Source organism: Apostichopus japonicus, chromosome 16 (genome assembly GCF_037975245.1).
Source record: "Apostichopus japonicus isolate 1M-3 chromosome 16, ASM3797524v1, whole genome shotgun sequence".
Lineage (NCBI taxonomy): Eukaryota > Metazoa > Echinodermata > Holothuroidea > Aspidochirotida > Stichopodidae > Apostichopus > Apostichopus japonicus.
Window position 1 is genome coordinate 5,239,192 of NC_092576.1, and position 26,996 is coordinate 5,266,187.

General features: G+C 35.5%; 1 protein-coding gene across 4 annotated transcripts; it reads left to right on the forward strand.

Annotated features, from left to right (window-relative positions):
• Positions 1-2,173: 2,173 nt before the first annotated feature.
• On the forward strand, positions 2,174-26,252 carry LOC139983221 (uncharacterized). 4 transcript variants are annotated; one of them, XR_011798555.1, is made up of 14 exons: positions 2,174-2,777; positions 4,530-4,584; positions 5,118-5,447; positions 9,553-10,200; positions 10,579-10,686; positions 12,482-12,589; positions 12,819-12,910; positions 14,088-14,299; positions 14,691-14,758; positions 16,246-16,313; positions 16,526-16,570; positions 17,887-17,910; positions 18,195-19,600; positions 20,415-20,440. XR_011798555.1 is itself a non-coding variant. In XM_071996623.1 (14 exons), the coding sequence occupies exons 1-13, from the start codon at positions 2,763-2,765 to the stop codon at positions 19,598-19,600; spliced, it is 1,896 nt and encodes a 631-aa protein (XP_071852724.1). In that variant the 5' UTR covers positions 2,174-2,762; the 3' UTR covers positions 20,415-26,252. The 4 variants fall into 4 exon arrangements, 3 of the variants coding, with proteins under 3 accessions (XP_071852724.1, XP_071852725.1, XP_071852726.1); XM_071996623.1 differs by having other exon boundaries at positions 19,478-19,600; positions 20,415-26,252; XM_071996624.1 differs by having other exon boundaries at positions 19,549-19,600; positions 20,415-26,252.
• The last annotated feature ends 744 nt before the right edge of the window (positions 26,253-26,996 follow it).

Sequence of the window (26,996 nt, forward strand, 5' to 3'; positions counted from 1 at the left end):
CCATACAAATGCTCGAGTTGAATTGCGTAGGATTATTCACAAAGTGGAGACGCTATTGCTAAATTGTTTCTATGTAGCTTTGCGTTCAGTGTGGCGCTTCTGGGGAGCTGAAAATCTTTCTGTAGGGTGAGGCATTCAGGGGAATTATATTCGGAAATTTGACCGTTTTTGGCCCTAACATAGACCGAAAAACGTTATTTTTTACATATTTTCCCAGAATACAGAGCCATCCCTCTAAATATGCCTGTGAGGCTCCTGATTTGAGTCTGTGTATGTCTTAGCTAGTTGTAGTCGAAAGGGTTAGTTGACTGAAGGTTTTCACTGGTCTCACAATTTTTTTTGAAGAAAAAGGTAAAAAACGACCGGTTTTTTAATGTAAACAAATCTTTTAAGACAAAAAAAAGTCAATGTGACCCCCTCGGAAAAAGGTTGTTTATTGATAGTAGGTAGTAGATAGGATTGAGGGGAGGGGAATGAACTGGTTTTTAAAGTTTGAATAAGAAATTTCAAAAGTCAAAGCAATTTGTTTCCCTTTTTTGTGTATTGTTTGTACAAATTTTGTAATTTTGCGCATACTAATTAGCCTTTTATTAGACCCTTGCTCCAGTTACAGTAACAACTGAGATGCCAAATATGATGTGGATGAACAACAGCCCATACTTATCACTCCAGAATAGCCCTTGACCAGCATGGAGACCATAACTTTGATATAAACCCTAAATTTGGAAGCCTGTAAAATAAATAATTTATTCGCGAATGAAAATTTAACAAAACGTCAAAAAATCAGTCATATTCCTCACATTCAAACATCAAATTATATTTTTCTTATAAAATAACATGTCTTGAACTAATCACACTATCAAATGTCCAGCAGATTTCATCAAAATAATTTCAAATGGGCAAAGGAAAGTACAGTCTATGTATCAGAACCTCATTTACATATCTAATTAGCTCAATTATAAAAAAAATAAAATTAAAAATTAAAATCTCCTTTCAATACCTATTTGTCAATACTTGGGTCCCTATTGACAAAAATGACCAAATTTTAAGTAATTATAATGTGTAAATCTTTTTTCCCCAGGGGACAATTATATGATCACAATTGGGAACTATATGGCAGCCTATGGCATCTCATGTGTATACAAATGTGGTTAGTCATAGCTCTCTTCTATGTGCCTTAGTAATTACAAGTAAATATTCCACATGTCACAGAGAGTTTCTCGCCCCTTCTCAGGAAGTTATGACTTAATGATACTGTATTTGTAAGGGTGAGGGTTGGGGAAGAAAAACAGTTTATATTCTACAATTATATCTATGCCTGGAGTTTCTCGTTATCTGCTGTTCTACCCATTTAATAATTGAGCCTTGTTACAAGACAGACAGGAAGGTATAGGGGATATAACCTTATGATACATTACACAAACCATATTCATATATTACGAATTCGTTTCTCGTTCTCCACGAATGCAGATTGTCACAACTACCCCATATGGCATTTCTCTAGAGTAGATCTTGATAAGAAAAATTACTAATTGAGTGACCTCAGCAGAAGGTCACCTAACCAACATACCCGTTTCTACGAAATCAAACCATATACACTAATCCCCGAAAGTCAGATTAATGATCAATGTACTTAATTTTGCCAAAGCTTGACAACACATTTAGCAAAGATATTTACCAATCAGTGACATATCAGTGCGGCAAAATTTTTAATTTAATTCGGCTAACCGGTGAGAGACCATATCCCCAAAAGTAATAACGAAGCTTTTATGGAATTATCATTTGATGAGGCTTATTTTGGAAACATGTCGTATAGTTACAGGGTATAAGCGACTCCTGTTTGAGGTAGTAGGGACTCCAACTTGGAATAGTAACACCTTCCATTTAGGGTAGTAGTAGCGCCGCCTGAAGTTTTAGTAGCGTCGCCTGTTTCTATAGAATGATAGTAGAGCCACCTTTTAAGAGTAGCAACGTCACTTACGAGTAGTAGCACGACCTGTTTAAGGTTGCAGCAAGGAGTTTCCTTGTAGTACCTCCTTGGTTGTACCACATCCTGTTTAGGGTAGTAGCACATCCTTTCTTATTTCGGCGTTCCATACGAATGATTTTGTTATGTTGATTTTCTGTGACCTAAGCACCATGAACCTTACGTTGTTACATTCGTAATGCTGGTTGTAATAAGTGAAGGCGATACTATCTAGACCTAGTACACAAAGAGACGAAGCCTAGTGTACAATAGAATGGGATTACTTAATGTATGGAAATGACTACTATTTGTTCGCATTTATTTTCGCAACCAAGTCTAGTGTAATTTATGACCTGGTTTGGTTCCAACTTGGAAATGTAGCACTTTTCGTTAAGGGTAGTAGCGCCGCTAATTTACAGTAACATCGCCGCCTGACGTGGTAGTAGCGTCACCTGTTTAGAATAGTAGTAGAGCCACCTTATTAGACTATCATCGTCACTTACGAGTAGTAGCACGACCTGTTTAAGTTTGTAGCAAGGAGGTTCCTTGTAACATATTCTTTGTTGAAGCACATCCTGTTCATCATCCTGTGTTTTGGTATTGTAACATTTCGGCGTTCCATGAATGAATCTCTGCAGCGTATCGTTGTGTTGATTTTCTGTTACATGACCTTGCACTATGACCTTTCGTTGAGTCATATAGCTGGATTTCAGGTAATATACTGATGCTTCTTTGTTTGTGAAGGCGATTCTATCTCCACCTAGTGCACAAGAGACGTGGCCTAGTGTACACCAGAATGTTATATTTTAAGGTATGGAATTGAAGTTACTATTAAGTGGCATTTGTTTTACAACCATATGTTCAACACGCCGTTTTTATTTCTTTGTTTTTTGGTAACAATTTGTAGGTTATGTCACAAGACAGTAGGCTGGCTGTAAGTGTCGCTTTTGCATGGGGGTATTCTGTAGCAGGTTTGTTTCAAAGTCAAAGTAAGCTTGTGTACACGACTATAGATTAACTGAGTTAAGGTTCCTTTTTCATTATAAAAGGTCCGTTGGGTATTACGGTACGTGGTAATTTGGTTGTCCGTGTGCAGTTTTGATATGGTATTTTAATTTCATTAATATGACTCAGAATGTGGCCAGATGTACAGTAGCTATATGCCTGTATTATCATGTATGTGTATGTGTAGCACTAGGTGATGTACATATCTCATTGTGGAAGGTTCCCTCTGAAATATAAACGACGAACGTTACAATGTACATGTAAACCTGAGTATCATTAAGTTCTGTAGCATACAGTCAGCATACAATTGTTTCACAAGGCTCTTTCAGAAAGTTTAAATTAATATATGAAAATAATTGCCTACTACACTGTAACTGTAACTATTGCAACGCGGTCATAATGGATTCGTCTATACAGTGAATTCACAACAATGAGCGAAATAGAGAGATAAATATTATTATATAAATATTATTGTGAAATCTATGAATGGTTAGCCCATTTGCGAAGAAACAAAAGTAAGACAAACATAGGAAGTTTGGTGAATGACAAGTTTCATTGTAAATGGTGTCTCTGACCATATAATGATATCGTAGGTTTAGGTTAAGAGCCATGTTGCTATACCTAGTTAAGTAAGGCCATCAATGAGCTTCAGTTCACTAAATATGAACAAAAAGCTTGTTTTATTTCTTTGTCATTCCATGTCAAATCACTAATGAATGTTGCTCGACCCACTTCAAACAAATCAGGAAGTTTTTGCCAAGCATGTAATTATTTAATGGGAAATCACTCAAAACTCACTCAAAGTTTGACATTTTCACAGTGCTGTTTCGCCTGTTAGTTCGCCATTGCACAGGCTTTTTGAGGCCCTACTATTATAGTTTAAGCTCATAGCATGTTTCACGGTCATTGACAATACCTCATGAATGTATTGTACAAACAATTTTGAAGCAATGTAGGCCTAACTGATTTTTTTTCTTATTTCTCATTATTTGCTCTAATCATGAAAGGAGGATGTTATTTTAGGAAAGATTCAACTACAAACTTCTCCAATAATCTGTTCATTTGACATAAAATGACCCTTCTGTTCAATATGTCAGAACTATTCATACAAATGATATATGCTAATTACTTTACAATCCTGCTTTTATACCCTATCTTTGGCAAACCACGTCTAGAAGTGGCCATCCACATCTCACACTTTCTTTGACCATAAAGTACAGGATATAACCTCACTGATGAGTGATGGCCCAACAGCTTATTTGATTTTATTGTAATTCCTTGTAACTTAATTGTAGGTTAGTGAAAAAACAGCACCAAAGAAAATTGGTATGAAAACAAGTGATTAAAGTGAATGTCAGTGATAGAGAGGATATGAACTTCAAACTCTATTGAAAACAGGTTTTCATGCTACCTTGCTCGTGAGTTACTGTTAACAAATGGTCGACCTATATTAAGCGACGGTGGCTTTATCGGCCACTGTAGGTCATAGATTGGAAATCATCCTATGTATATTCAATTTATGTCACTTCAATTAAGTGTCAATTTTGTTTCTTTTCAGATATCTATCACAAACCTTTTCATGATCCTTGCTATCCCTTGGTTCATATTGAGTGGTAAGATCCAATACCGGCTTTATCTTGGAGAGGGGAGAAGGGGAGGGGACTATGGTTGGTTATATATGTTAGAGCAAGGGAAGGGTAACATGTTCATATGAAGATATAACAAGCGGTATGAAAGACCTGCACTGAGGTATTATGACTTCTTATGTCTGGAGTAATACTTACTCAATAGCATCACTTGCACACGCGCAATATCTATTTGTAATGCAGGGGAATAAGGGGGAGCTTAGGGGGTTGGGGTGTGGGAGTGCTGACATTCGAAAATGTGGTGAAAGTTTCTGGCATACTGATGGAATGCTATTCTGGTTGGGGCAGGAGGTCAATTGAATGGGGTTTTATAAATTGTAGTTGAATGCAAGTCAAAATTTATTGGGACTTCATATGAGGCTCTATTTCCCTTAGACTCACCCATTGATACATTTTGAACTGGAGAATGGAACACAGATTGAGGGGAAAATGGATACTCTGCAACTTTCATGTGATTTGAAAACAGGGTCAAGGTTTACGTCTTTCCTCTTCCATTACAGGCACGGTTGTCGCTTTGGATAAGTGTCAGTCACCGCAATATTTGCAATTGGGAAAGAAAGGAGTGATATCCTGCAACTATCCTGGTGGTTTCTATGGTGCATTTTGGTACAACTCGAACAATTTGACTAGCGATGATCGATCATTTATATGCCTCAGAGAAGGCATGATATATGGTACCGGACATGATACCGGAGAATACGGGGTTCACCCTGATGGATCTCTTATGATCAATCAAGTTTCCACCCAACATAATCATGTTTTCGCAGTATCGACATTGGCGACTACAGATGATGATCCAATCGTTGAATATGTTCATGTAGTTGTCTATGGTAAGTCGTTTTCTTTGATAAAGTTATTATTTCTTTTGCATGAGTTTATTGTTGGTGGTTGTATTTACAAATATAATAAAGAAGAAGACAATTAGGCCGTGGGCCGAAGTAGGAAAAGTGATCTAAAAATTAACTTTCGTTGCACTATCCCGGGGTCTACATGAAACCCATTTTAATTTATTAGCAATATGTATTATTTTCCAAAATCAGTTGTTCTTAAGCGTCAATATTGCACATTAATGTTTTTTTTATGCCAAAATGGCGGCAATTTCCCCATACATATCCTGCACAAAATAGAACAGGCCACAAATACCATAAAATTGATCAGAAGGAGAATCTACCTTCATGTTTAGGTTCCGCCGGCTATTTTGAACATATGTGGAATGATAATTTGTTTAGTGGGGGGAGGGGGGTCTACTAAAAGGTCATAAAGCACCAAAAAGAGGATAGAGGGCGCTGTCCATTTCAGTATATCAGAGCATTGCATACTGCTATGCGAAAAATTATAATTAAAATTACTTCGCGATGCTTTTCATTGTAATTACATGAAAAATCTGTCATAACTTCTGTTCATGTGCTAAACACCATTTTCCATAGCCCAATCCTATGCACTGCAATTCCCATACCTATATTTGGTAGCTGGGCATGGATATATATTAAATGGTGCTTAAAATCCTACCCCTCTTGAATTGAAAATATTAAGGCAAAGTTAAGGGAATGGGAGGGTGTGGGGAAGGGTGAGGTGGTGTAAGGAGGGATATGTATAAATCTAGTTTATAAATGAGGAAAGCATATGGGAGTGAGGCTCCAATGTAAACCATAAAGTGTTATGTTTAAAGAAGGTGAGAAAGGTGTGTTAGTTTTAGTTCTTTTTTCCTAATTTCTTTTACAGTTACTTTATAAAGGGCCAATACCTTATGAATAAAGAAGTGTTACTAAAAACAAGCATTTAGCATATTTGGTCAACGGCATACATGTGACAGTATTCTACAGTAGTTATTGTTACACTTTTTGAACAAGACATTCAACATGCACTGAGTGAGAACATTATGTGGTACAATGATAATTTATTTTATATAACCATTCAGAGAGTCAACTGACTTGGAGATTCCTTGGAAAACACGATTTTCAAAGCTAACACCACTTTTGACCAAAGAGATTTAATTGGTGTGCCTACATGCAAGTTTGAAAATGTACTTGCAATATTATGTTCAAAAATCCAAGACAGCACAGGCACAAACCATCACCAGTGCATAAATTCCTTTTTACCATTATTGTTTAACTGAAGTAACAATTGAAAACATTTACTATATAGTATGATAGAGGGGGAGTAGATTGTTGATATGGTAGTTTAATAAGAGAGCCACATATTTCTGTCTTCTATTGAATGTAACCTCCATTTTGTTCTTGATAATAAGTAATGGTATTTGCACAGAAGTGACAGTACAGACATGTATGTGCAAATGGGGACAACACTATAAACTGACTTCACAGCCTATAGAAATTCTGATACAAAACTTCAATATTACTTTGACCTATTTGTGTGTGTGGGGGGGGGGGGGTGCATAGGTTCATCTAGTGAACCATGCAGCTGTCTTTTGCACGGTCATTTTTCGAAAATCACGGCCAAATAACAACATAGGCTTGTGTGATTATATCAAAGCCATGCTATATATAAACTTCAAAACAGCAAAATGCGTATATTTGATAATAAAATTTTATCGGACCCCACGTCAAAAATGCAAGCCCTACGAGCTCGCATTTACGCCTTCGTCATAAAATTACATCGATCTAACTGCACGGCCACAAATTTCAAATGCCCGCCTAAATCATCCCTTTCTATATGAACCCTTGTGGGAGGGGGTGGGGCAGAGAAGACCCTGGGAGAGCAGAGAATACCAGGTTATGGGACAGACAGGTTGACTGTTATTCAAACCTCCTTTTTTATCCTGAAGTCATTTCAAAGCCCCATAGGCCAAGACCTAATTTTGTAGTGGAAGTGGTACACGGACAATTTTGTTACTTTCATGGATCAAATTCATGCCCTGTTCAAAGATGATATATATAAATGTACTCACCAGATTGAATACTTGACAAATCTCTTCCTTGTTCTGCTTTAGAGAGCTTTGAAATGTCAGTAAATCGTTGGTAACACTCCCTATGATAGCCAGCAATACGACTAGTACGAGTACGAGTGATATCAGTAGGTGAAGAAAAGTTATAGTTTGAGTTCTGACCAACAATTAGCAGCAATTTCTCCTTATGAACTTGAAATGGACTTCCATCTCATACAACAATCCTTAAATTTCGCAAAGCTAGCTTCAGAAAAGGGTATAATATTAGATGTTTTCCGACAGCATACAGAAATACAACACTGCATGTTAATGTAACACAGTGTAAGTGCAAAATGCATTGTACAGTGCATATGTTGCTCAATCACAGCAATACGATTGTGACTCATACATAGAGGACTCTGATTGGTTAATCTGATAATTTGCTCAATTTATTAACCAATCATAAAAATAGCAAATTTTAAATGGTTTTTACTTAATTTCTCTCAAATTTGCAAATATTTTTAAAAAGAACAAGCAGTAATAGATTAAGAAAATTATGTTTGAATTTATTAAACTGAAGTTGAGTAGTCCCAGCAGCCATGTGAACGAAAGAGTGTTTTAGAAGGCTTCAGCCCATGGCCTAAATATATTATATATAGTCCTGCATAAAAAGGAAGAAAATAAAACATAACAGTATTCAAATCATCCTTCAAATAGCATTGTGCAATAATAAAAGGAACGTCTTAACTCTTTCTCTTTGATGTCTTTCTGCATAGGACAATAACATAAGATCCAATGTCTTGTTAAATGTTGACAAAATCTGAAAATTAGTACTTTTAACACTTTACAAGAAAATTAGAAGTTATTTATCAACCCACCAAAACATGTTTCTGATGTCTCCTCAAATCTTCCACATAAAGAACAAAAAGCAGTATGCTTTTATTGAAGCGATAAAGAAATTGCTACTAATGTGTCGAAAATTGATTTCAGTAAAACAGTTAATTCGCATTTGCAATGAAAGTAGCATGGCGAGTAACTACGAGTAAGCAATGATCTTTAGCAGGTGGAATCATTATTCCATAATTCAATATTTCCCATTTAAGAGTATTGTTTAAGTTTTCTGTAAGAAATACATCAGAAGTAAGCTTTTATTTTGATCATGACGTCTCTTTGTCGACTTTCCACCAATATCGATATTGGACAGTAACCATTGCCAAAAGGTAGCAATAAGAAAGTAAGTTAAGAGGGTGATAAGGAACAAGAAAACAAATCGGGCCTACGGTAAATTTCTGGGGTAATAGTGGGATTCCAACCTCCAGGTTCAAGTCTGCAACCTTAGATGAGTGTCGCTTAGTGCTAAAAGATTTCTTGAATAAAATAAATATGTATAGCATGCTTTCGAATGAAAGGCAAATAAACACAGTTGAACAATATAGGATTGTACTGTATATGATGTGAAAGTAATGATGGACATGAAAAGAGAACGTCTTACATCAACACAAACCATATCCGCATTATCCATCGAATCACTGGACCGAACACAAGGAGTTCAGAGTTTGATGTAAAGAGGTAGAGCGCAATGCAAGGTAGAATCCACAGAAAAAACAAGAAGTTGTCCAACTTTTTAACTTCGGCTTGATATAGCTCGGTGAAACATGTCATAGGTATGACTCAGGTAAACCTCTCCCATAAATTGTACATTTGCGCCTGTTCGATAAAGCTCCGAAACTGTTTCTGTACATTTCTCTTGCACTTGCAAATCATTCAAAGTCTAAATAATCTAACTATCATATCTTTGTAAGGGACACGTTACAGTTTACATTTCTTATTGTTATAGAAATTATTCGCAAAGATGTTCAATTAATTAGCAGATTAGCTTGACCAGTGTGAATTGCTTGAGTTTGAAAAGAGCTTTAACAGTGAATAATTGCTTCCCTGCGACCTTTATTGTTGGCAAACCCAACTAGTTAATATAACACCATATAAATATTCCTAATATTTGCTGGTTGGACAATATTGTTTTAGTTCGTCTTTCTTTTTACAATTTGCAGACATACCACTGGAACCGTACCCTACCATTGACGCTGCTGGATGTGACCAGAAATCATGCTTTTTAGAATTGAACGCTGCTTCAAGTTTAATTTGTAGTGTTTCACGAGTAGGTGAAGTATTAGATGATTTGTCATGGAAGTTGAGAACTAGCAGTGGGGATGAACAAATCTCTTCTCAGTCGACAGATGTAACAACCAGTGTCAATGAATTACAATCTTACCATGCTGTTGTGGATATTTCGTTACAAACCTCTCTCTCATTACGTTTATTCGTCTGCGTAGCGAGAAGCAATTTGTCTGAGGTAGGTAACAATGAATCTACGATACTGGTTGAAAGCGGGACACTGGAAGCATCTAGCGAACCTCTGCATGTAACTCCTAATGAGAGAGTGGTCATGAACTGCGGGGAAGATGTGTCATTCTTTGTATGGAAAAAAGTGGGTCAAACGGAAGAAATTATTGCATTTGGAACTAAAAGTATGAGTGAAGTTATGATGCCTGATGGATTCACATTGCAAAATACCTCTCTGGTCATCAACACGGCTGGAAATCCTACCTTGGGCACGTACACGTGTGTTTATAGCACTGACGGTGTTACAACGAAATTTACATCAACTGATGTAACATTTCAGGATGTAATTTTTCAGGGTAAGAACTACATTAAAATGCAAGAACTTCCCAAAACTATTTTATGTGCAGGTTAAATTTTATGTGGTATGCCAGTTGACGTAGTAAACCTAAACTGATCTAATGCATTTGTTGTTTTGATGTGGAATTGAAGGAAAAGCGTTGCAAATAAAGGGACAGAGTTTAACAAAATCAACGTGTAAGTAATGTACTTTTACTTTGTATGCGGTGTAAAGTTCTTGATACCTATTTGACATACCGTTGTATATCATTCACATGCATGTTTGGGCTACTATGAACCTATTTATTATAGCTGTGTTGATTTGTTATCTGGAGATGATGTCAACTTGTATCTGGAGTTGTTGATGTCCATGTTTTGACTATTTCTTGGTATTTCAGAGGAGGAACGACGAACTGGTTGGGTTGTTATTGTTGTCGTTGTGTTAATTGTGTTGATGAGTTGCATCGTCGTACTTCTGATCGTGTTCCGCCGCCGCCGACTGAAAGGTAATTTATTGATTAATCACAAATATCAATCTTATTCTGAAGTATCTATTAGACTTATGTTTAATTGATTCGGTTCAGGTTTCTTTCAATCAGACTGTTGTCGACGCTGACTTAGATAACTCTAGATGGTGAAACCATTTCCCCCTATTATGAATCTCTGCTTAATGGATTTATACTTAAAATACTTCGGAACCATTGCAATCTGTGACTCCTGAATATCTGTTTCAGCTTCTCCTATAGCTCCACCAATGGCTGGTCCATGTTCCCATTATTGATATGATATTTTGTTAACTCAAACTTGTAGCATGAGGGGTGGATGGGTTCTTCCAGAGCAATAATAGGGCATCTCTTACATCTTACATCCCCCGTACCCTTTTGGTTAAACCTCACCAGATGCCTCTCAACCCTCCCTGGAAAAGGCTGGTATAGAATTCTTGAAATGCTCTCCTGTGATTCCTGTTCTACTATGTGTGTGGAATCCTAGCTACAAACCTGGTTAGCACCTACTTTCTAGTGCACGTCGTGTATCAATTAACTGTATTTAGAACGCAGTACTATATTTCATTGTTTCACTACAAATTAGAGCAGTGTGCCGTGTAGCCTTGGTGACAATAAACCACAATCAGACTAAAACCACGTAAATGTAATAATGTAAGCCAAACAGATCCAGCATGTTATTAGAGATCTTGGTGAAAGCAAACTGTATCAAGAACTACAGATTTCAAATTAGTTTGATATTGTTCTGATCAAAATGTGAATACTCTAACCTATTAATGCTGATTAAACGTGTTCGTCACTCTCCACACTTCATAACCATATATGGCAATATATCAGTTATAGCAATTCACTAATGTAAATTACCAGGGCATAATTCTTGTTACAATCGGGTGATTTCACTTCCGGAATTATAGTCTAGGGAGAAAATAAGGATAGGCTAAGAAACTTTGATACGATTTGAAATCATTGGATGAATATAACTTGATAATAGTATGTATTTAGACTTTGGTACCTATCATGGATTTGTTAAAGCCTTTGACCAGCCAACATGTCATCATAACTTATTCTTTGAAACACACCATCCAAAGCCAGACTTTAGCCAACGATTTATGTTATTAAGATGATATAGATGGAATAGGATGAAACATATTAATCAGATTCAACAGACTAAACAAATTTAAACAGATGATATAGATTAATCAGATTAAACATATTAAACAGATTAAATTGATAAAATAGAATAAATACATTAAATAGATGAAATATATGAAACAGATTAAATAGATTAAACAGATTAAATTGATGAAATATGAAACAAATGATATAGATGAAATAGGTGAAATAGATAAAACAGATTAGATAGATGGAAATGGTAACATACATGATCATCCTGACATAAAATAGGCAATAACAGATCTTTTACTTCTTACCTATTAGTCACGCCCACTCAGCCAAAGTTACGCTTTGACTGTATTCCTATTATCAGCACTATGACACTAAGATGATCACTTTGTACATGTATGCATCATTACATTCACACAAAGAGTGGTGCAGGTCATTTCTTTAGATCAGATTTGAAGTTGCCAAAGCAGTTCCCGTGAAAACGAGGGCGTCACATCCCACAGATCTAAGACGTCGAGTTATGTATATAACTCTATATTATCTAACCTAACGTATTCAGACTGTCTAGCATGCCGTTTGAAGCTTGAGTAGTTAATTATTAATATTGCTATTTTCGCTGATAGAACTACAGCTTACTATACTCAGATAAGTTATTCAGTTTATATCTTATCCGTAGAAGAGAAAAATTCCAAAGATCAACAGGGTACAACAGCATCAACACAACAGCAACCGCAGCAACAACTATTCAAACCTACGATAGAGGTGACAGAAGAAGAATTAAAAGGTATCTAAGCTACCTATGTTTAGTTCATTATTTCATGGATTATTTACAAATTTCAATCACTGTGTACTTCATATTGATGTAAGAAGCGATTCGTTCTCAGTTTGAATTATCAAGTTTTCCTGTATTGCACTTGCCTATACATTTAAGTTATAGTGACCCACAATGAAATATATAGAATACGAGTATACGGCTGATACTCATAAATCGACCTTGTTCTTTCATTTTAAAGCCTCGTGTAAGCATGTTATAATTTCGAAAGACCAAACTCGAGATGTACACGATGGGCTAGTGAAGAGGTTGAAGGAAGCATCTGAAAGACGGGTGAAAAACTTTTTATAAGAATTTCTATTATTACTTTAATTTCGATTCAGTGTGAAGAGGAAATACAGAAATGATGTACCTAAGCTTGATGTTCTTTTGTCAAACCATGACAAGTGGTGGAAGGATCTGAAAATATTATACATTGAGAATATAGGTGACCGATCCGTATATAGTTATCTTCGTTATTTCATTCAAGTTTGTTTAAACTTTCAAAATAAAACATTAGTTACAACATCCACTAAGTTCATATATACATCTAACGAGTGCTTGCCCAATATGTTAACCGTTCAGTCATGTCTTAATTCATGATGTTTCGATATTTCAAAAAGCGACGTCACGTATTTTTGACTTTCAGTGAGTTAAAACTCTTGTTTACTTTTCTTAATACTTGTTTCTGTTGAAGCAAATGATACATGAAATGTTAAAACAAAATTGCCTGAATATAGTGTCCACTTGATTTTAGTAATTTTCAAACTCTATCGAAGAAAACTGCAAAGTGGATTAGCACGTTGTAATATAGATACGATTTAACTGATTAATAATTACTGTAGGTAAAATAATGGACTTCGTAATCATACACGTGATGTTGTAATAATTATCATGAAATATGTCAATTTGTTGTGTTTTTTGTGAAGAATAATTTTTAAACTTTAAATGCTTCAAGTTACGGCGATTAAGATATGAATATTACATAACTATGTGTAAAATTGATATATATTAAATGAAAAAAGTTTTTGTTGGTACAGAGGTGAGCAATGTTCCTTTGATTGCTGGTCATCTCCATTGTCAATTAGCCTTTTGCTTACCGATTCACATCATGTGTGGGGCTTACCTATCTTAAATTAAACCTGCAGGCATAAATTCATTAAATAGAATCATGGAGCAAAAAGCTCCAGGCATCGTCATATCAATATTATAAATAAACATTACCTGAGCTAATTTGAGACAACTGTCATGTTTCAATTTTCATATAAGGTTTCTTTTGTTACACGATATGTAAAGAAACACCTTACTTAGATTGCTAAAGCAAGTATAAACTGCATTTCTGTTGGCCAATCTTTGAATTACTTTGTGATCTATCTTAGTTAGTCAATGATATAAACAATGTTGATAACGATTTGAGCTGCCTCATTCATGTTTGCTCAAACTTATAATATGTAGTTAATTTCTTGAATAGGTTGGCATTCAAAGGATTATACTGCGAGATAGCTTTACGTCAGTTGAAGAAAACGGTGGAGCTATTAATCTAAGCTCTGGGGCAGTTTTACCTCCGCTTAACACTTTGAAAGGATTGAGCTTTGAAAACGAAAAATGGCAGCAATGGGACTTAACCAAATTGATAAGTATCCTGCAATATGCTTGTCACAGCAGTCCACCGACCGATATCAAGTAAGCGTTGTTACTTTGAACAGTCGACTACTGTTCATAATGTCTGAGAAAGAGTTACATTTATTCAATTTACCTATTTGTTGGAATAATTACTGTAACAACTATATGTGAAGACATTTTAGCGACATGTCGAACCGTCTCGTGCTTACTCACACACAATAACACGTACAAAATATACCTCATTTAAATAATTGATTGATTTATCTACCAAAGAAATTCGGTGGTATGCTCCTTCGTTTGAGCAGGCTGCATCAGATATGAAATGAAAACAAAATGATAAAAATACTTGAGCCCGCATTTGTGGACTTAACAATAAAAGTATAATATTGCACACCTTTCAGTTTATCTAATAGCAAAACATTGACGAAGTAATACAATTTTTTTCTCAAAGGATTGAAAGAATTCTGCTGCCCTTTAAATTTGAGAACAAGTTGAGCACGGTACAACAGGAGCCGCGTGGTAAGAATGCAGTATAATAAATTACTGTTACAAATATCTTGATCTTTACATGTAATTGTTGATGAGGTGAAATGAAGTTGTGTAACTGATTGCATCTGCACGATTAAGAACAATGACTTATGCGTTTATGATAATCCTGTGTTCAACTGGTTTGAGAAAAATTAGTAAAACACGAAAAAAGGAGATTTCTTCACGTCTTTATCTAAAACCCTAAAGCTACATTTTTACCTACTGGGCTCATATTTGCTTTCGTCGGGCGTAATGCCAGTAGCATAGCGCATTTCTTATCGAAGCCAAATAGATTAATGCGATGGTAATTGTACGTGCATTTTGGTATGTTGTGGGCATGTGCGACACGCTTTGTCTAAACACTTCAAGTCTAAAAGAACATGATGGTTTAATGTCATACTTGGGATGTTGATCCAATTTAGTAAACAGAAGAAAAATTCTTTGCTTCAAAAGTGAAATGAAGTAAACGATGGTCAAAGCTTTAAAATCTTTTTAAACACAATGCGTTATAAAGTACAGTTTGGATGAAATTTATAGGTGGTAGTTGATATAACGTAATGAATACAAGAATTCTCTATTTTTTGTTATTCTTCTTTCTTTCTTTCTTTTTATTTATCTATTTATTTACTTATTTTTTGGGCGGGGAGGGTGGGGGTATTTGAGGTAAACACTCAGTTGATAAGAGTATATTTACATTGTAATTGACCTCTGGACTGTATAAACACAGTACCAGACCAGTGTATAATCCATAAGTGGTCTCAATCAGGTACATTGCTTTCATGTTTGTTCAATTGATATTTTCATCGTATAGTGTTTCAGCATCTATTTATGGTTTGAAGATTTATGTTTATTTCAAGCTCCAGAAGTACTATATAGATAGGGTTGGATTGTCATCTTATCCTAGATGCAATAATCACTGTTTTCTGGAGTGGGAAAGTGGAAGGGAGGTAGTACCTGTTCATCTTTGCAGTCATGATAAGACATGCGTATATTTGCGATATATCATGATATGGAATATGAACGGTCAACATATCCGAAGATAGTTGGTTGTGCTTTGAAAAGGTCAAAGTGGAAAGACCTAGTTAAAAATTCTATATAATAGCAACTCGGATGGATATGACATCATTAACAGATTTATAAAATACGTTCTACAATAACTAATGTATTTTCCATTGGCCTCTTTTCTTCCCATGTGTTTCCATATAAGCAGTAAACGGACAGTTGTTGTCCTCACAGGGAAAGGGAGTTTTTAGCAAAAAGAGTTGTTAACAGAAGATTATTACTTGTGCCACAAATACAGGTGGCACAGTTTATCTGTTGTATTCTAGAATTACTAGGTATATCAATTATTGTCTTCAAAAAATAATTAAATGTTATACATCCGGATGTAGCTGGCAAAACGGGCTTGTATAAATGTTTTACACGTTTAAGGTTCCATAGACCAGACTAAAGAAAACTCTTTTTTCGGTCTCTTTCAGTCGAGTGGGTAACTGGTGTTGCAGCTGCAGATTTACAGCGTATTAATTATGACACTGGACAGTGGGAGGTATGTCCTGGTAATAATATGTTATATGAAGAAATTGTTTTAGATAGACTTATTTTATATAGATTCTTCTACTTAGTAGAAGAACTAACATAGTCAAATTCATCTCGGTTTCGTCTTAATAACACATTTTATGTTCTTGCTAAGGTCGTCTTGCATACATATCAAGGTAAGTAATGTGTACTAATCATTTTGCTATTTTTTTATTCACACAGGGATTCGTACAAGGTCCTCTGACAAATAATATATATCAAATGCTTGTAAGTATACATAACTTAGTGCAAAAAAGAATGTGAACAGTTGAATTCAGCAACACTTGGTTCCACTCAGCGACTCTCATATTTTGAAGGAGTTGCGCAATTACGTTTTACTTATGGGGAGGGGGGGGGGGTGGAGGAGGTGGTTGCCCCACGGCTTTTCAGAAGGTATATTAGACAGAACAGCAATGACCTGGATGTATCAGGATAATGTTAAGAAGTATAATTAATTGCCTATACTTTCGTATTTATAAATGAAACGGAAAAATGAAAATGAAATGAAAAATACCACTACGATTTACTGTATTGTATCTTTAGCATATCTAGCTTTCGCATGCTCCCAAAACATAACACGTGTTAGTGTGTTATAACACCCTGGCATATAAATGCATAATATGCTACACGTTAAGAACAAATATAAGCTCACACCTTTTCGGCTTGGGTGGAATGTAATGTTAGAATTACTTTATGCCAAGACGATCAGTGTAATACACTGAATATTCATCAGTTTATACACAGACAATAGTGCTTTGTAGATGCGCGAATGTATCAGGCGTACAAGGAACGAATAAAGGATTCATTGTTTTGTGCAAACGTTACATTTCGTTTACATTTCCACTTCCGGTAATTACATATCTGGTATATTAGCTGGTATGCTTACCTACTAATGATGCTAACTGTAGACTAAGTTAGAGATGAACAGAGGAATGGATATTTAAGAAACAGGACAATGTTTTACATTTTTAAGGCAATGAGCGATGAATTCCCATTATATTAATTGTATAACCATTGTGCAATTAAGCAGTAATTGGTGTATCATATTATGTTAAATTTGTATATTTAACTTAGTGACAATATTAAACTGTCGGCTGTTTCACATCTTGTTTTTCAGTGTACGAAGTTTGAGGGGTTTTTTTTTGTTTTTGTTTTGCCATGCTGTAATAACTCTCCACATTACCATAATTCCTAGCTTATAGACATCTTCTCTACAATCAAAGCCAAACTGGTGGTTTGAAATTGATTATGAATGATTTATTACCTCTTGCAGAATTAATTATGAACAAACCCAAAGTATATGAACACATTACGTTTTAAGTTCTGTATTACACTCTTATGTGATTGTCGTTGGCAAATAGATACTCTGCAATTAGCTTCTTCACAAGAAACAAACTGTTATAAAGTAAATAAATACACAGATTAAGGTCACTTCCAATTTAAGGAGAAAATATTTCATTTCATGTTTTCTTTCCGTGTTAGTTATGCATGTTTGTTTATGTGCGTGATAATATTGAACTTCATGTTTTACACTTGTATTACAGAAAGAGAAGGCAAATGAAGCAGTGGTAAGTTAACTGGTAAATTCAGTATCCTATTGTTAGTGGAAACTATGCCTGTACTTTTCATCAGGTTAAATTATCAAATTATTCTACGAGCAGGAAAGGATTATATAGATATTGTGGTAAATTTGGTGAAATATTAAAGAAAACATTGTACTTACGAGTAAAATGTAAGGATTTGTATGTGTATGACCCATAATATTTGGGTGGCACAAAATATGGGGTTTTAGTGTATTAATGAATACACGCTTTACGCTCTCCCGCTTTTTCTTTCCCTAAAATCTCATTAGGTTAGGACAACTATTTACCATGATGACCCCAAAGACGGCAGGGCCTGGTGGGGTGGTCTGGTCGTGGACTTAATTCTCCACCCGACTTTTTGGCCTGTACTGAAACCTGTATTTGACAAAACAAAACGAGCGAAAAGTCTCTGCATAAACTAAAAGCAACTGAAGTCGAAGTTTTTAGATTAAATGACGTCAGTTTGAGGAAATGGTTGAAAGTTTGAGGTATAGTAGTCGGAATTTGCAAGGAAAAAAGTCAAAAGTTAGAGAATAGGAATATAGAATAAGGAAAAAAAATAGAATTTTTGTTATGAACTCTTTTGACATATTTTCTTATTCTATGGAAATAATGAAGCAAAGAGGTAACAAAGGTCGAAAGATAGACATTTTGAGATAAGAAACATAGATTTAGGTTTTACAACTTCGAAAAGAAAGTGGAACTGATATAAACAAAAGCGAGGTTTAGTTGGTGAAGCAGTCAAAATTTCGAGATAAAATATTGAAGTTTACCATCTGCAGTGGCCCAACGAAGCATAAAAAGTAAAATTCGTCTAGCAAAGATACCCAAAGTGACCACCGGTTATTATTCTCCCATCCCACTCCCCATTCTTTTGGTAGCTCCCTACGTACCTCACTGACTGTTGCTGTTGAGTTTGCCTTATACGTCACAGAGGACAATGTTCGATAAATCTTAGTAAAAGTCGCCCATTGTAAAATGGGATCCCCCGTTCTTGGACTGCCGTGTAAGAGGAAGTAAATATGTTATGCATTTTAACTGGTTATTGGCTATGTGTCACATGCACATCATCTGTTCTAATTGCAAAATAAATTAATGTGTTACCACAAGGGACTCTATCAATAGACATTAATAAAATATAAATGTACACACGAAGGGAGAAGAAGCCGACTGGGAGACCAAGGGTATAACATGACTGGGGATGCCCTCATTGCCCTACCAAACCTCATGTCCTCCCCGCACCTTGGTTCTGCCACTACGGTCATGACTGTATTCACAACAAGATAGTGTGGTTGCCATGGTGAATTTCTTGTGATAACATGGTAGCACGTAGTTTATGAAGTCATGAAATCGCAACAATGGTAAAATGAAAGATCTTTAAGCTAAATGATTTTGGAATTCATTGTATAGGTGTTCTCTGAATGCAAAGTGAATGATGTAAACACTGAATAGTATAATAACTGCAATAAGATCACTATTCACAATTTTAATTTTGTTAACCTTGTGTTTGCTACATAAAACATGCTAAATGTCTTTTCTTCTTGTTGATCAGATTTCATATTTTAATGTTGTATGTGATAATATTCTTACCCATTTGTTGCTTTCGGACCGACCGAACGGAAGGTTAAATCTCAATTCTGCGATTCCTTATCTGAACCGTGTTCTAGATTCATAGGTAACATAATAATAATATATCATGTGTTGTAAAAACTACTACAGTACTAATGTCATCATTTGTTTACAATCAATAAGCTTCCGAACTAATGCCGTCATTTGTGTAATTATGTCGTCATTTGGGTACACTCATTAAGCTACAGTATTAGTGTTGCCATTTGTGTACAATCAGTAAGATATATACAGTACAATGGTGTCTTTTGTGAACAATCACTTAGCTAAAGTACTAATGTCATCATTTGTGCACAATCAATAAGCTACACTACTAATGTCGCCACATGGGCACAGTCAATAAGCAACAGTTCTAACGTCTTACTTTGTGTACAATCTCTAAGGTACTGTATATACCCTTGTCATCATTTGTGTACAATCTCTAAGCTACAGTTCTAATGTCGTCATATGTGCACAATCAATAAGCTACAGTACTAATGTCTTACCTTATGTACAATCTCTAAGTTACTGTAGTATTGTCATAATTTGTGTACATTCTGTAAGCTACAGTACTATGTCATCATTTATGTACAATCACTTAGCTAAAGTACTAATGTCGTCATTTCTGCACAATCAATAAGCTACAGTACTAATGTTTTACTTTGTGTACAATCATAAGCTACAGTACTAATGTCGTCATTTGTGAACAGTAAGTAATATGCACTACACATGTCGTCCTTTGCCTTCCTTTACGCACAATCACTAAGCTAATGTACAATGTGTAAAGTTATTACTGAGATAGGATACAATGATTTAATGAGTATGGAAACATGCACCTATTCTGCTTGTGTATATTCATATATTTGTATATTTCAATTAATTAGAGCAAAGCTGTTGGCAGACTCGGATCATAAACAATCGCCATCCGATGTGAAAGTTTGAAATTTGAAAGGCAGGTGGACGACGTCCGTATGATGCAACTGAATCATCTCTCGTTTTAACAGATTTGACTAAGAGAGATAAGGAAAATGCAGCTTTGTTCGTAAACACACAGAGAATCTTCGATCAATGTAATACTCCATAATGAGTACAAAGATGCAATTGTTTTTTGAGAATGTTAAAGGTCACCGGAGCTCAAAATGTGTAATCATAATAATCACAATATCTCAAGAGGGGAATATCCAACATATCTCATACTTTGAATGTGGATGCATCACATTGAGCAAAAGGTGCCAATTATTTTCTGAGGAGGTAAAATGTTATTTTGGGTCACCAAAGGTCAAAGTTTGAAATAAAAACTTGGTTTGAGGACCGATGTGAAGTTGTCGGAGTGTGTGTAAACACCTCATACGAATTGTCTGTGTTTCAATTGATAATATGCATACTAAGTTTGGAACTATTTATTTAACTCTTAGCATTTTTTTAAGATTTTTTATTACTACGTTTAGAGTTCTATTTTTAGCGTTTAGTACTGGGTGTTTATTAGTTCCTTGCTTTAGCAAAAGGAACCTATGCAGTCAGGTTTGTGTGTGTGTTTGGGTGTGTACGCGTGTGTGTGCATCTGTGACACTTGGTTGGGTACGCTCTATCTCAATAAGAGAATGTTGGATTCAGGCCAAACTTGGACTATAGATCCGCCATATGGAGAAGGTGTGCCCTATTGTTTTTGGTGCCCACAAAGGTCACCAAAGGTCAGTTATGGTCCAAAAACCGAAAATATTAAAACTGCAATAACTCCCAGTGCCAATGTGCGTCAATGTTGATATTTTGAGACAAGTTGTGAACTGGTTAGGGGAACATTTTCAAATTTAACGGTCATGTGATCCAAGGTCACCAAAGGTCAATTAATGATAAAAAAACTAGTATTTTTGCGATAACTTGAGAACGAAATGTCCTTTAGGGCTGGGAGTTGCTTCAATGTTATCCAATTGTCGACCCGCATCTGGGTGACCTTTGACCTCAATTTGACCTCTGGTCACCTTTACATGTTTTGGGGTATTTTTACAGTTTTGATGCTATTTTCAGATGTCAAAGGTACCTTCTGATCATAAATGTCAATAGGTTGACCCGGTGTGACCTTTATGTGCGAAGTTATATGAGGTCAAAGTTTTCCGTTCGGAGTTAGGATGGTTGTGCAGACATATCGTTTTGTTTTTTGGAATCAGGAGATTAAACTACATCTGTTACCAAGGTCAAAAGGTCAAAGGTCACATTAGAAAAAACTGCTTATTTTGGGAGGAAACGAGCAAAAAAGAAAATGTTTGGTTTTGATGCTAGATTTGGATATCAAAGGTACCTTCCGATCAAAAATGTCAATTGGTTGACACCCGTGTGACCTTCGTGTGCGAAGTTATACGAGGTCAAAGTTAATTTTCAGACATTTAATGCAATAACTCCCAGTTCCAAGGTGTGACGTGGTTGATATTTTTGGACAAGGTGCAAATGGTATAGGGGAATATTTTCAAACTTAACAGTCATGTGATCCGAGGTCACCAAAGTCAATTAATGTTAAAAAACTAGTATTTTGGAGGTAGAAAATGGGCAAAGAAAAAAATGTTTGAATATGTATCGTTTGATGCTCTATTTAGGTCTCATCAATCAAGAATGTCGATAAGTTGACCCAAGATGACCTTTGTATGTTAAGTTATATGAGGTCAAAGTTAATCTTCAGACATTTAGTGTTATAACTCCCAGTGCCAAGGTGTTACACAGTTGATATTTTGAGACAAATTGCAAATGGTATAGGGGAATATTTTCAAACTTAACGGTCATGTGATCCGAGGTCACCAAAGGTCAATTAATGATAAAAAACTAGTGTTTTTGCGATAACTTGAGAATGAATTGTCAGTTAGGGTTGGGAGTTGCTTCAATGTAATCCAATTGTCGACCCGCATCTGGGTGACCCTTGACCTCAATTTGACCTCTGGTGACCTTTACTTGTTTTGGAGAATTTTACAGTTTCGAGGCTATTTTCAGATGTCAAAGGTACCTTCTGATCATAAATGTCAATAGGTTAACCCCCGTGTGACCTTCGAGTGCGAAGTTATACAAGGTCAAAGTTAAATTTCAGATATTTAATGCAATAACCCCCATTGCCAAGGTGTGACATGGTTGATATTTTTGGACAAGTTGCAAATGGTAAAGGGGTATATTTTCAAACTTAACGGTCATGTGATCTGAGGTCACCAAAGGTCAATTAATGTTAAAAAACTATTATATTGGGGGAGAAAATGGGCAAAGAAAAAAATGTTTGAATTTTTATAGTTTGATGCTATATTCACATCACACCGATCAAAAATGTCACTGTGTTGACCTGAGGTGACCTTTGTTGATTCAGTTATATGAGGTCAAAATTAATCTTCAGACATTTAGTGCAATAACTCCCAGTGCCAAGGTGTGTCACGGTTGATATATTTGGACAAGTTGCAAATGGTATATTGGCAATGGTATGTGACGCCTGGCTTGTAAACACGGTATCTCAAGTAGGGAAGCTTGGACCAATCTAATATTTGGTGTATATGAGTACCACATTGAGTAAATGTGCCCTATTTTTTGGTACCTGTGAAGGTCACCAAAGGTCAGTTAGAGGCCAAAACCCAAAATATTAAAACAAGCAATAACTCCCATTGACAAGGTGCGACATGGTTGATATTTTGGGACTAGTTGTGAATGTGGCAAGGGATCATTTTCAAACTTAACAGTCATGTGATCCGAGGTCACCAAAGGTCAATTAATGATAAAAACTAGTATTTTTTTGATAACTTGAGAACGAATTGTCCGTTAGGGTTGGAAATTGCTTCAATGTAATCCAATTGTCAACCCGCATCTGGGTGACCTTTGACCTCAATTTGACCTCTGGTGACCTTTACTTGTTTTGGGGAATTTTACAGTTTCGATGCTATTTTCAGATGTCAAGGTACCTTCTGATCATAAATGTCAATAGGTTGACCCCCGTGGTACCTTTGTGTGCAAAGTTATTAATGTTAAAAAAGTAGTATTTTTTTTTGGGGGGGGGGAAATGGGAAAAGAAAAAATGTTTGAATTTTTACAGTTTTGATGCTCTATTTAGGTCTCACCGATCAAAAAGGTCAATGGTTGACCTCCGGGTGACCTTTGTGTGTGTAGTTATGTATACAAGTTCAAAGTGAATTTTTAGACATTTAATGCAATTAAATCCCAATGCCACGGTTGATATTTTGGGACAAGTTGTGAATGGGGTGATGGAACATTTTTAAATTTCACGGTCATGTCATCTGTGGTCACCAATGTTATCATATCTGTTGAGCTGCTTGTAGGTCACCTTATATCTCTTACAGTTTCGACGCCATGTTCAGATCTCAAAAGTGCATTTTGATCATAATCCGATCACAATTTGTGATCACAAAAGTGTTGGCTATAGTGTTGGTTACTTTATGGGTACATGTAGGACCACAATTACTTGACTATTTGAACCCAATCTTGCTTGATAATATTATGTGTATTGTCATATGCCCCTACGCAAGGAACCACAGTGCCCTTGGGCTCTTGTTACTTTCTGTTTTATGCTTTTGCAATATTTTTTTTAATGTATATAGTTTCTCATACTTATTTATATTTGATTATTGACTATTATTTAATCTTTTGTGTATTCTTTGTTTAAAACTATTTTATTATTTACATATTTCTGAATTTGTTTTGGGCTATATGTTTTTAGGACTTCCTTATTATCGTTTAGTTTTTTTTATATTGTTGCCTTAGGCTTTTAAATTGTGTGCCTTATTGGTTCTATATATTAAGTGTTTAGGTTTTTGTTACTATATGTTTCTAGGTTTACATGTTTAAAGCGCTTTGAGAAGATTTGCTGAATATTATACTTGTGTGACAAAGGTACTTAAGGTGACTGCATAAAGCATATTTCTTAACCACCTCTCTTCTATTTGCAATTTATGAAGTGAGCCCTCTTTTTAGCCTTGTGATTATCTCATTCTGACTGAACAAAATCAAATAAAACCATCATATGAAATCCAGTCAAACCTCAAGATTTATGGCATTTGCCAATGGTTGCTGTCAGAGGTATTGTTTTATGACAATTAAAGAGTCTACCAGTGCAGTGATGACCTTGTAGAGGGAGAATTGGTTGTGCTTTGGAGAGGGGTAGGTTACTGTGATTTTATTTGTTCTTGACTAACAAGTCACATTGTACATATACCATATTGTTTTCATATAGCTAGGTCTAAGCATGAGGGAAAGGCTTTGTATGCATCAATCTCCGGTAATTGGAATGTGCGTTGAGAATCATGAAATGACTTCCTGTGACAGTTAGGGAAATTTTTGGGTATTGCTTGTTCATGCTTGTTCATGTATCTAGATTCTTCTTAGGTTATGAAGCATGGTTGTCTATTATTCATGGTGGTATTGGTTGTCCTATGGGTGCTGTATATACAGGCATAATATATACTGTATGAAATCATCACTGGCAAGATCTTTATAAGATTTGCTGTGCTTATATGTGTTGATTCATTGTAAATAGGAGTCAATTTGTCAAAAGTTGTTTTATCTCGGTTGGTGAGCTTGTTTTTATGTATTGTTCTTTCTTTTTATTTGTTTAAAGGTTTCAGTTCGGTTAACACCAAGAGAGTATTAAATGATAGAGAAAAGGAAGAAAACTTGATGTGTTATCATTTCCCCACCCCTTGCTTGGTCACACTTGGTATGTAGATCCAACTTGATGAGTACACGTTCAAATAGTCATTTGAGATCAACAGAGGTCAAACTGGAAAACTTTGTCAACACGATAACTCAAAAAACATCTCTGTTATGTATGTTTGTCTTTAGTATGTAGATCACCTTTAGAAAGGGTCAAATGTCATTTAAGGTTAACAAAGGTAAAATTTTGATCCCCTTGTCAAGACAATATCACAATAGTCTAAAGATGGATGGATGGATCTCTCTATATTTTTGAATAATTGTATACATTCCTTATTTTTATAGCGTATAGAACCTGGTAACCAACGATGGCTGAATATATTAAAAACAAACTTACAGGGTAGTAATAATAATAATAATAATCAGCAGTTATTTTCGCGAGGCTTAAGCGACCACAAATTTTGGAGAAGCCAGCAGGAGCTTATGAATACAACGTACACGTCGGGTGGCTTCCAATTCAACAATTTAACTCAAATTTGGTATCTTTTCAATATAGAAAGTCATTTTAGATTGGAAAACCATACATTGCTCTTGGATAATAACCCGACTTACTATTACCCAGCCGGGAATCAAACCCAAACCTCCCGAATCTTCAAATGCTACCGCCTTTACCCACTCGGCCACAGCACCAGTGTATAGTAGGTAAAAAAGTAATGGCAATTGAAACACAATGAGGAAGTTAAAAAAATTCCTGTCTGTCTGATATTCCCTACAATATTGCCGAAAGACATTACTCAATAACCGTCTCAAAGAATACAAAGCGTATTTTGTTTGTAGAGGTTATGATTCGGAGTTTATCTCAGTTCAAAAGGCACAAATGAAGCAAATTATAAAATTCTGACAAGAAATAAAAAAATCAACATCAATAACCTCTTCTAGTTAGTTATTTCATTGCACTTCCCAATACGCATTCGCACACCAGTAGAACCACTGTGATCTAGTGGTACGGACTTCGGTCTGTGATACAAGGTCACGGGTTCGATTCTTATACCGTCTTCTTCATGAGGACAAAAACCGGTCGTGTAGTAGAATTTTTCTGATGTGTTGTTCTGTATAAATATATATATATATATATATATATATATATATGTGTGTGTGAGGGTGTGTGTGTGTGTTAATGCAATTGAGGTAAACGACAAAGGGCAAATGAATATATATAAATGAAAATCGTAATGAGTTGGAAATTCAAAAACAGTGAAAAAACTTTCAGCCTCCGGGATTCGAACCACGGGAATTCCGCTCTGTACGCGGACACCCTAACCACTAGGCTATGGACGCTGATTGTACGTCCAGAGGTTCGAAACCGGTAAGGAAAGTAGTAATTCCACTGTAGGCGTTTGTCACCTGTATCGAACAATACTAGTTCTGTTTTTGGTGACATATTTTGCCTTACTCTAGAGATCAAATATGATGCTAACCAACTCGAAATCATTTGTGATTCCTAAAGCCGGATCTCGAAAGAGATACTTTGAACAGACTTTATGTTAATGCAATTGGAGGTAAACGACAAAGGCAAATGAATATATATAAATGAAAATCGTAATGAGTTGGAAAATCAAGAACAGTAAAAAAAAAATATATATATATATATATATATATATATATATATATATATATATATATATATATATATGTATGTATATATATATATATATATAGATATATATATATATGTATGTGTATATATATATATATATATTTATATCTGATGAGCTCCTTTGGTGGTCAGAAAGGCGCTATTAAACTTCATTGTACTGCGCACAAACATAATCTGCCTACTT

Excerpts from the sequence above, each read along its gene's own strand:
- LOC139983221 (XM_071996623.1), top strand. Across the intron at positions 16,571-17,886 it reads ATAATATATATCAAATGCTT|AAAGAGAAGGCAAATGAAGC; the intron begins GTAAGTATACAT and ends CTTGTATTACAG. Across the intron at positions 17,911-19,477 it reads AGAAGGCAAATGAAGCAGTG|ATTTCATATTTTAATGTTGT; the intron begins GTAAGTTAACTG and ends CTTGTTGATCAG.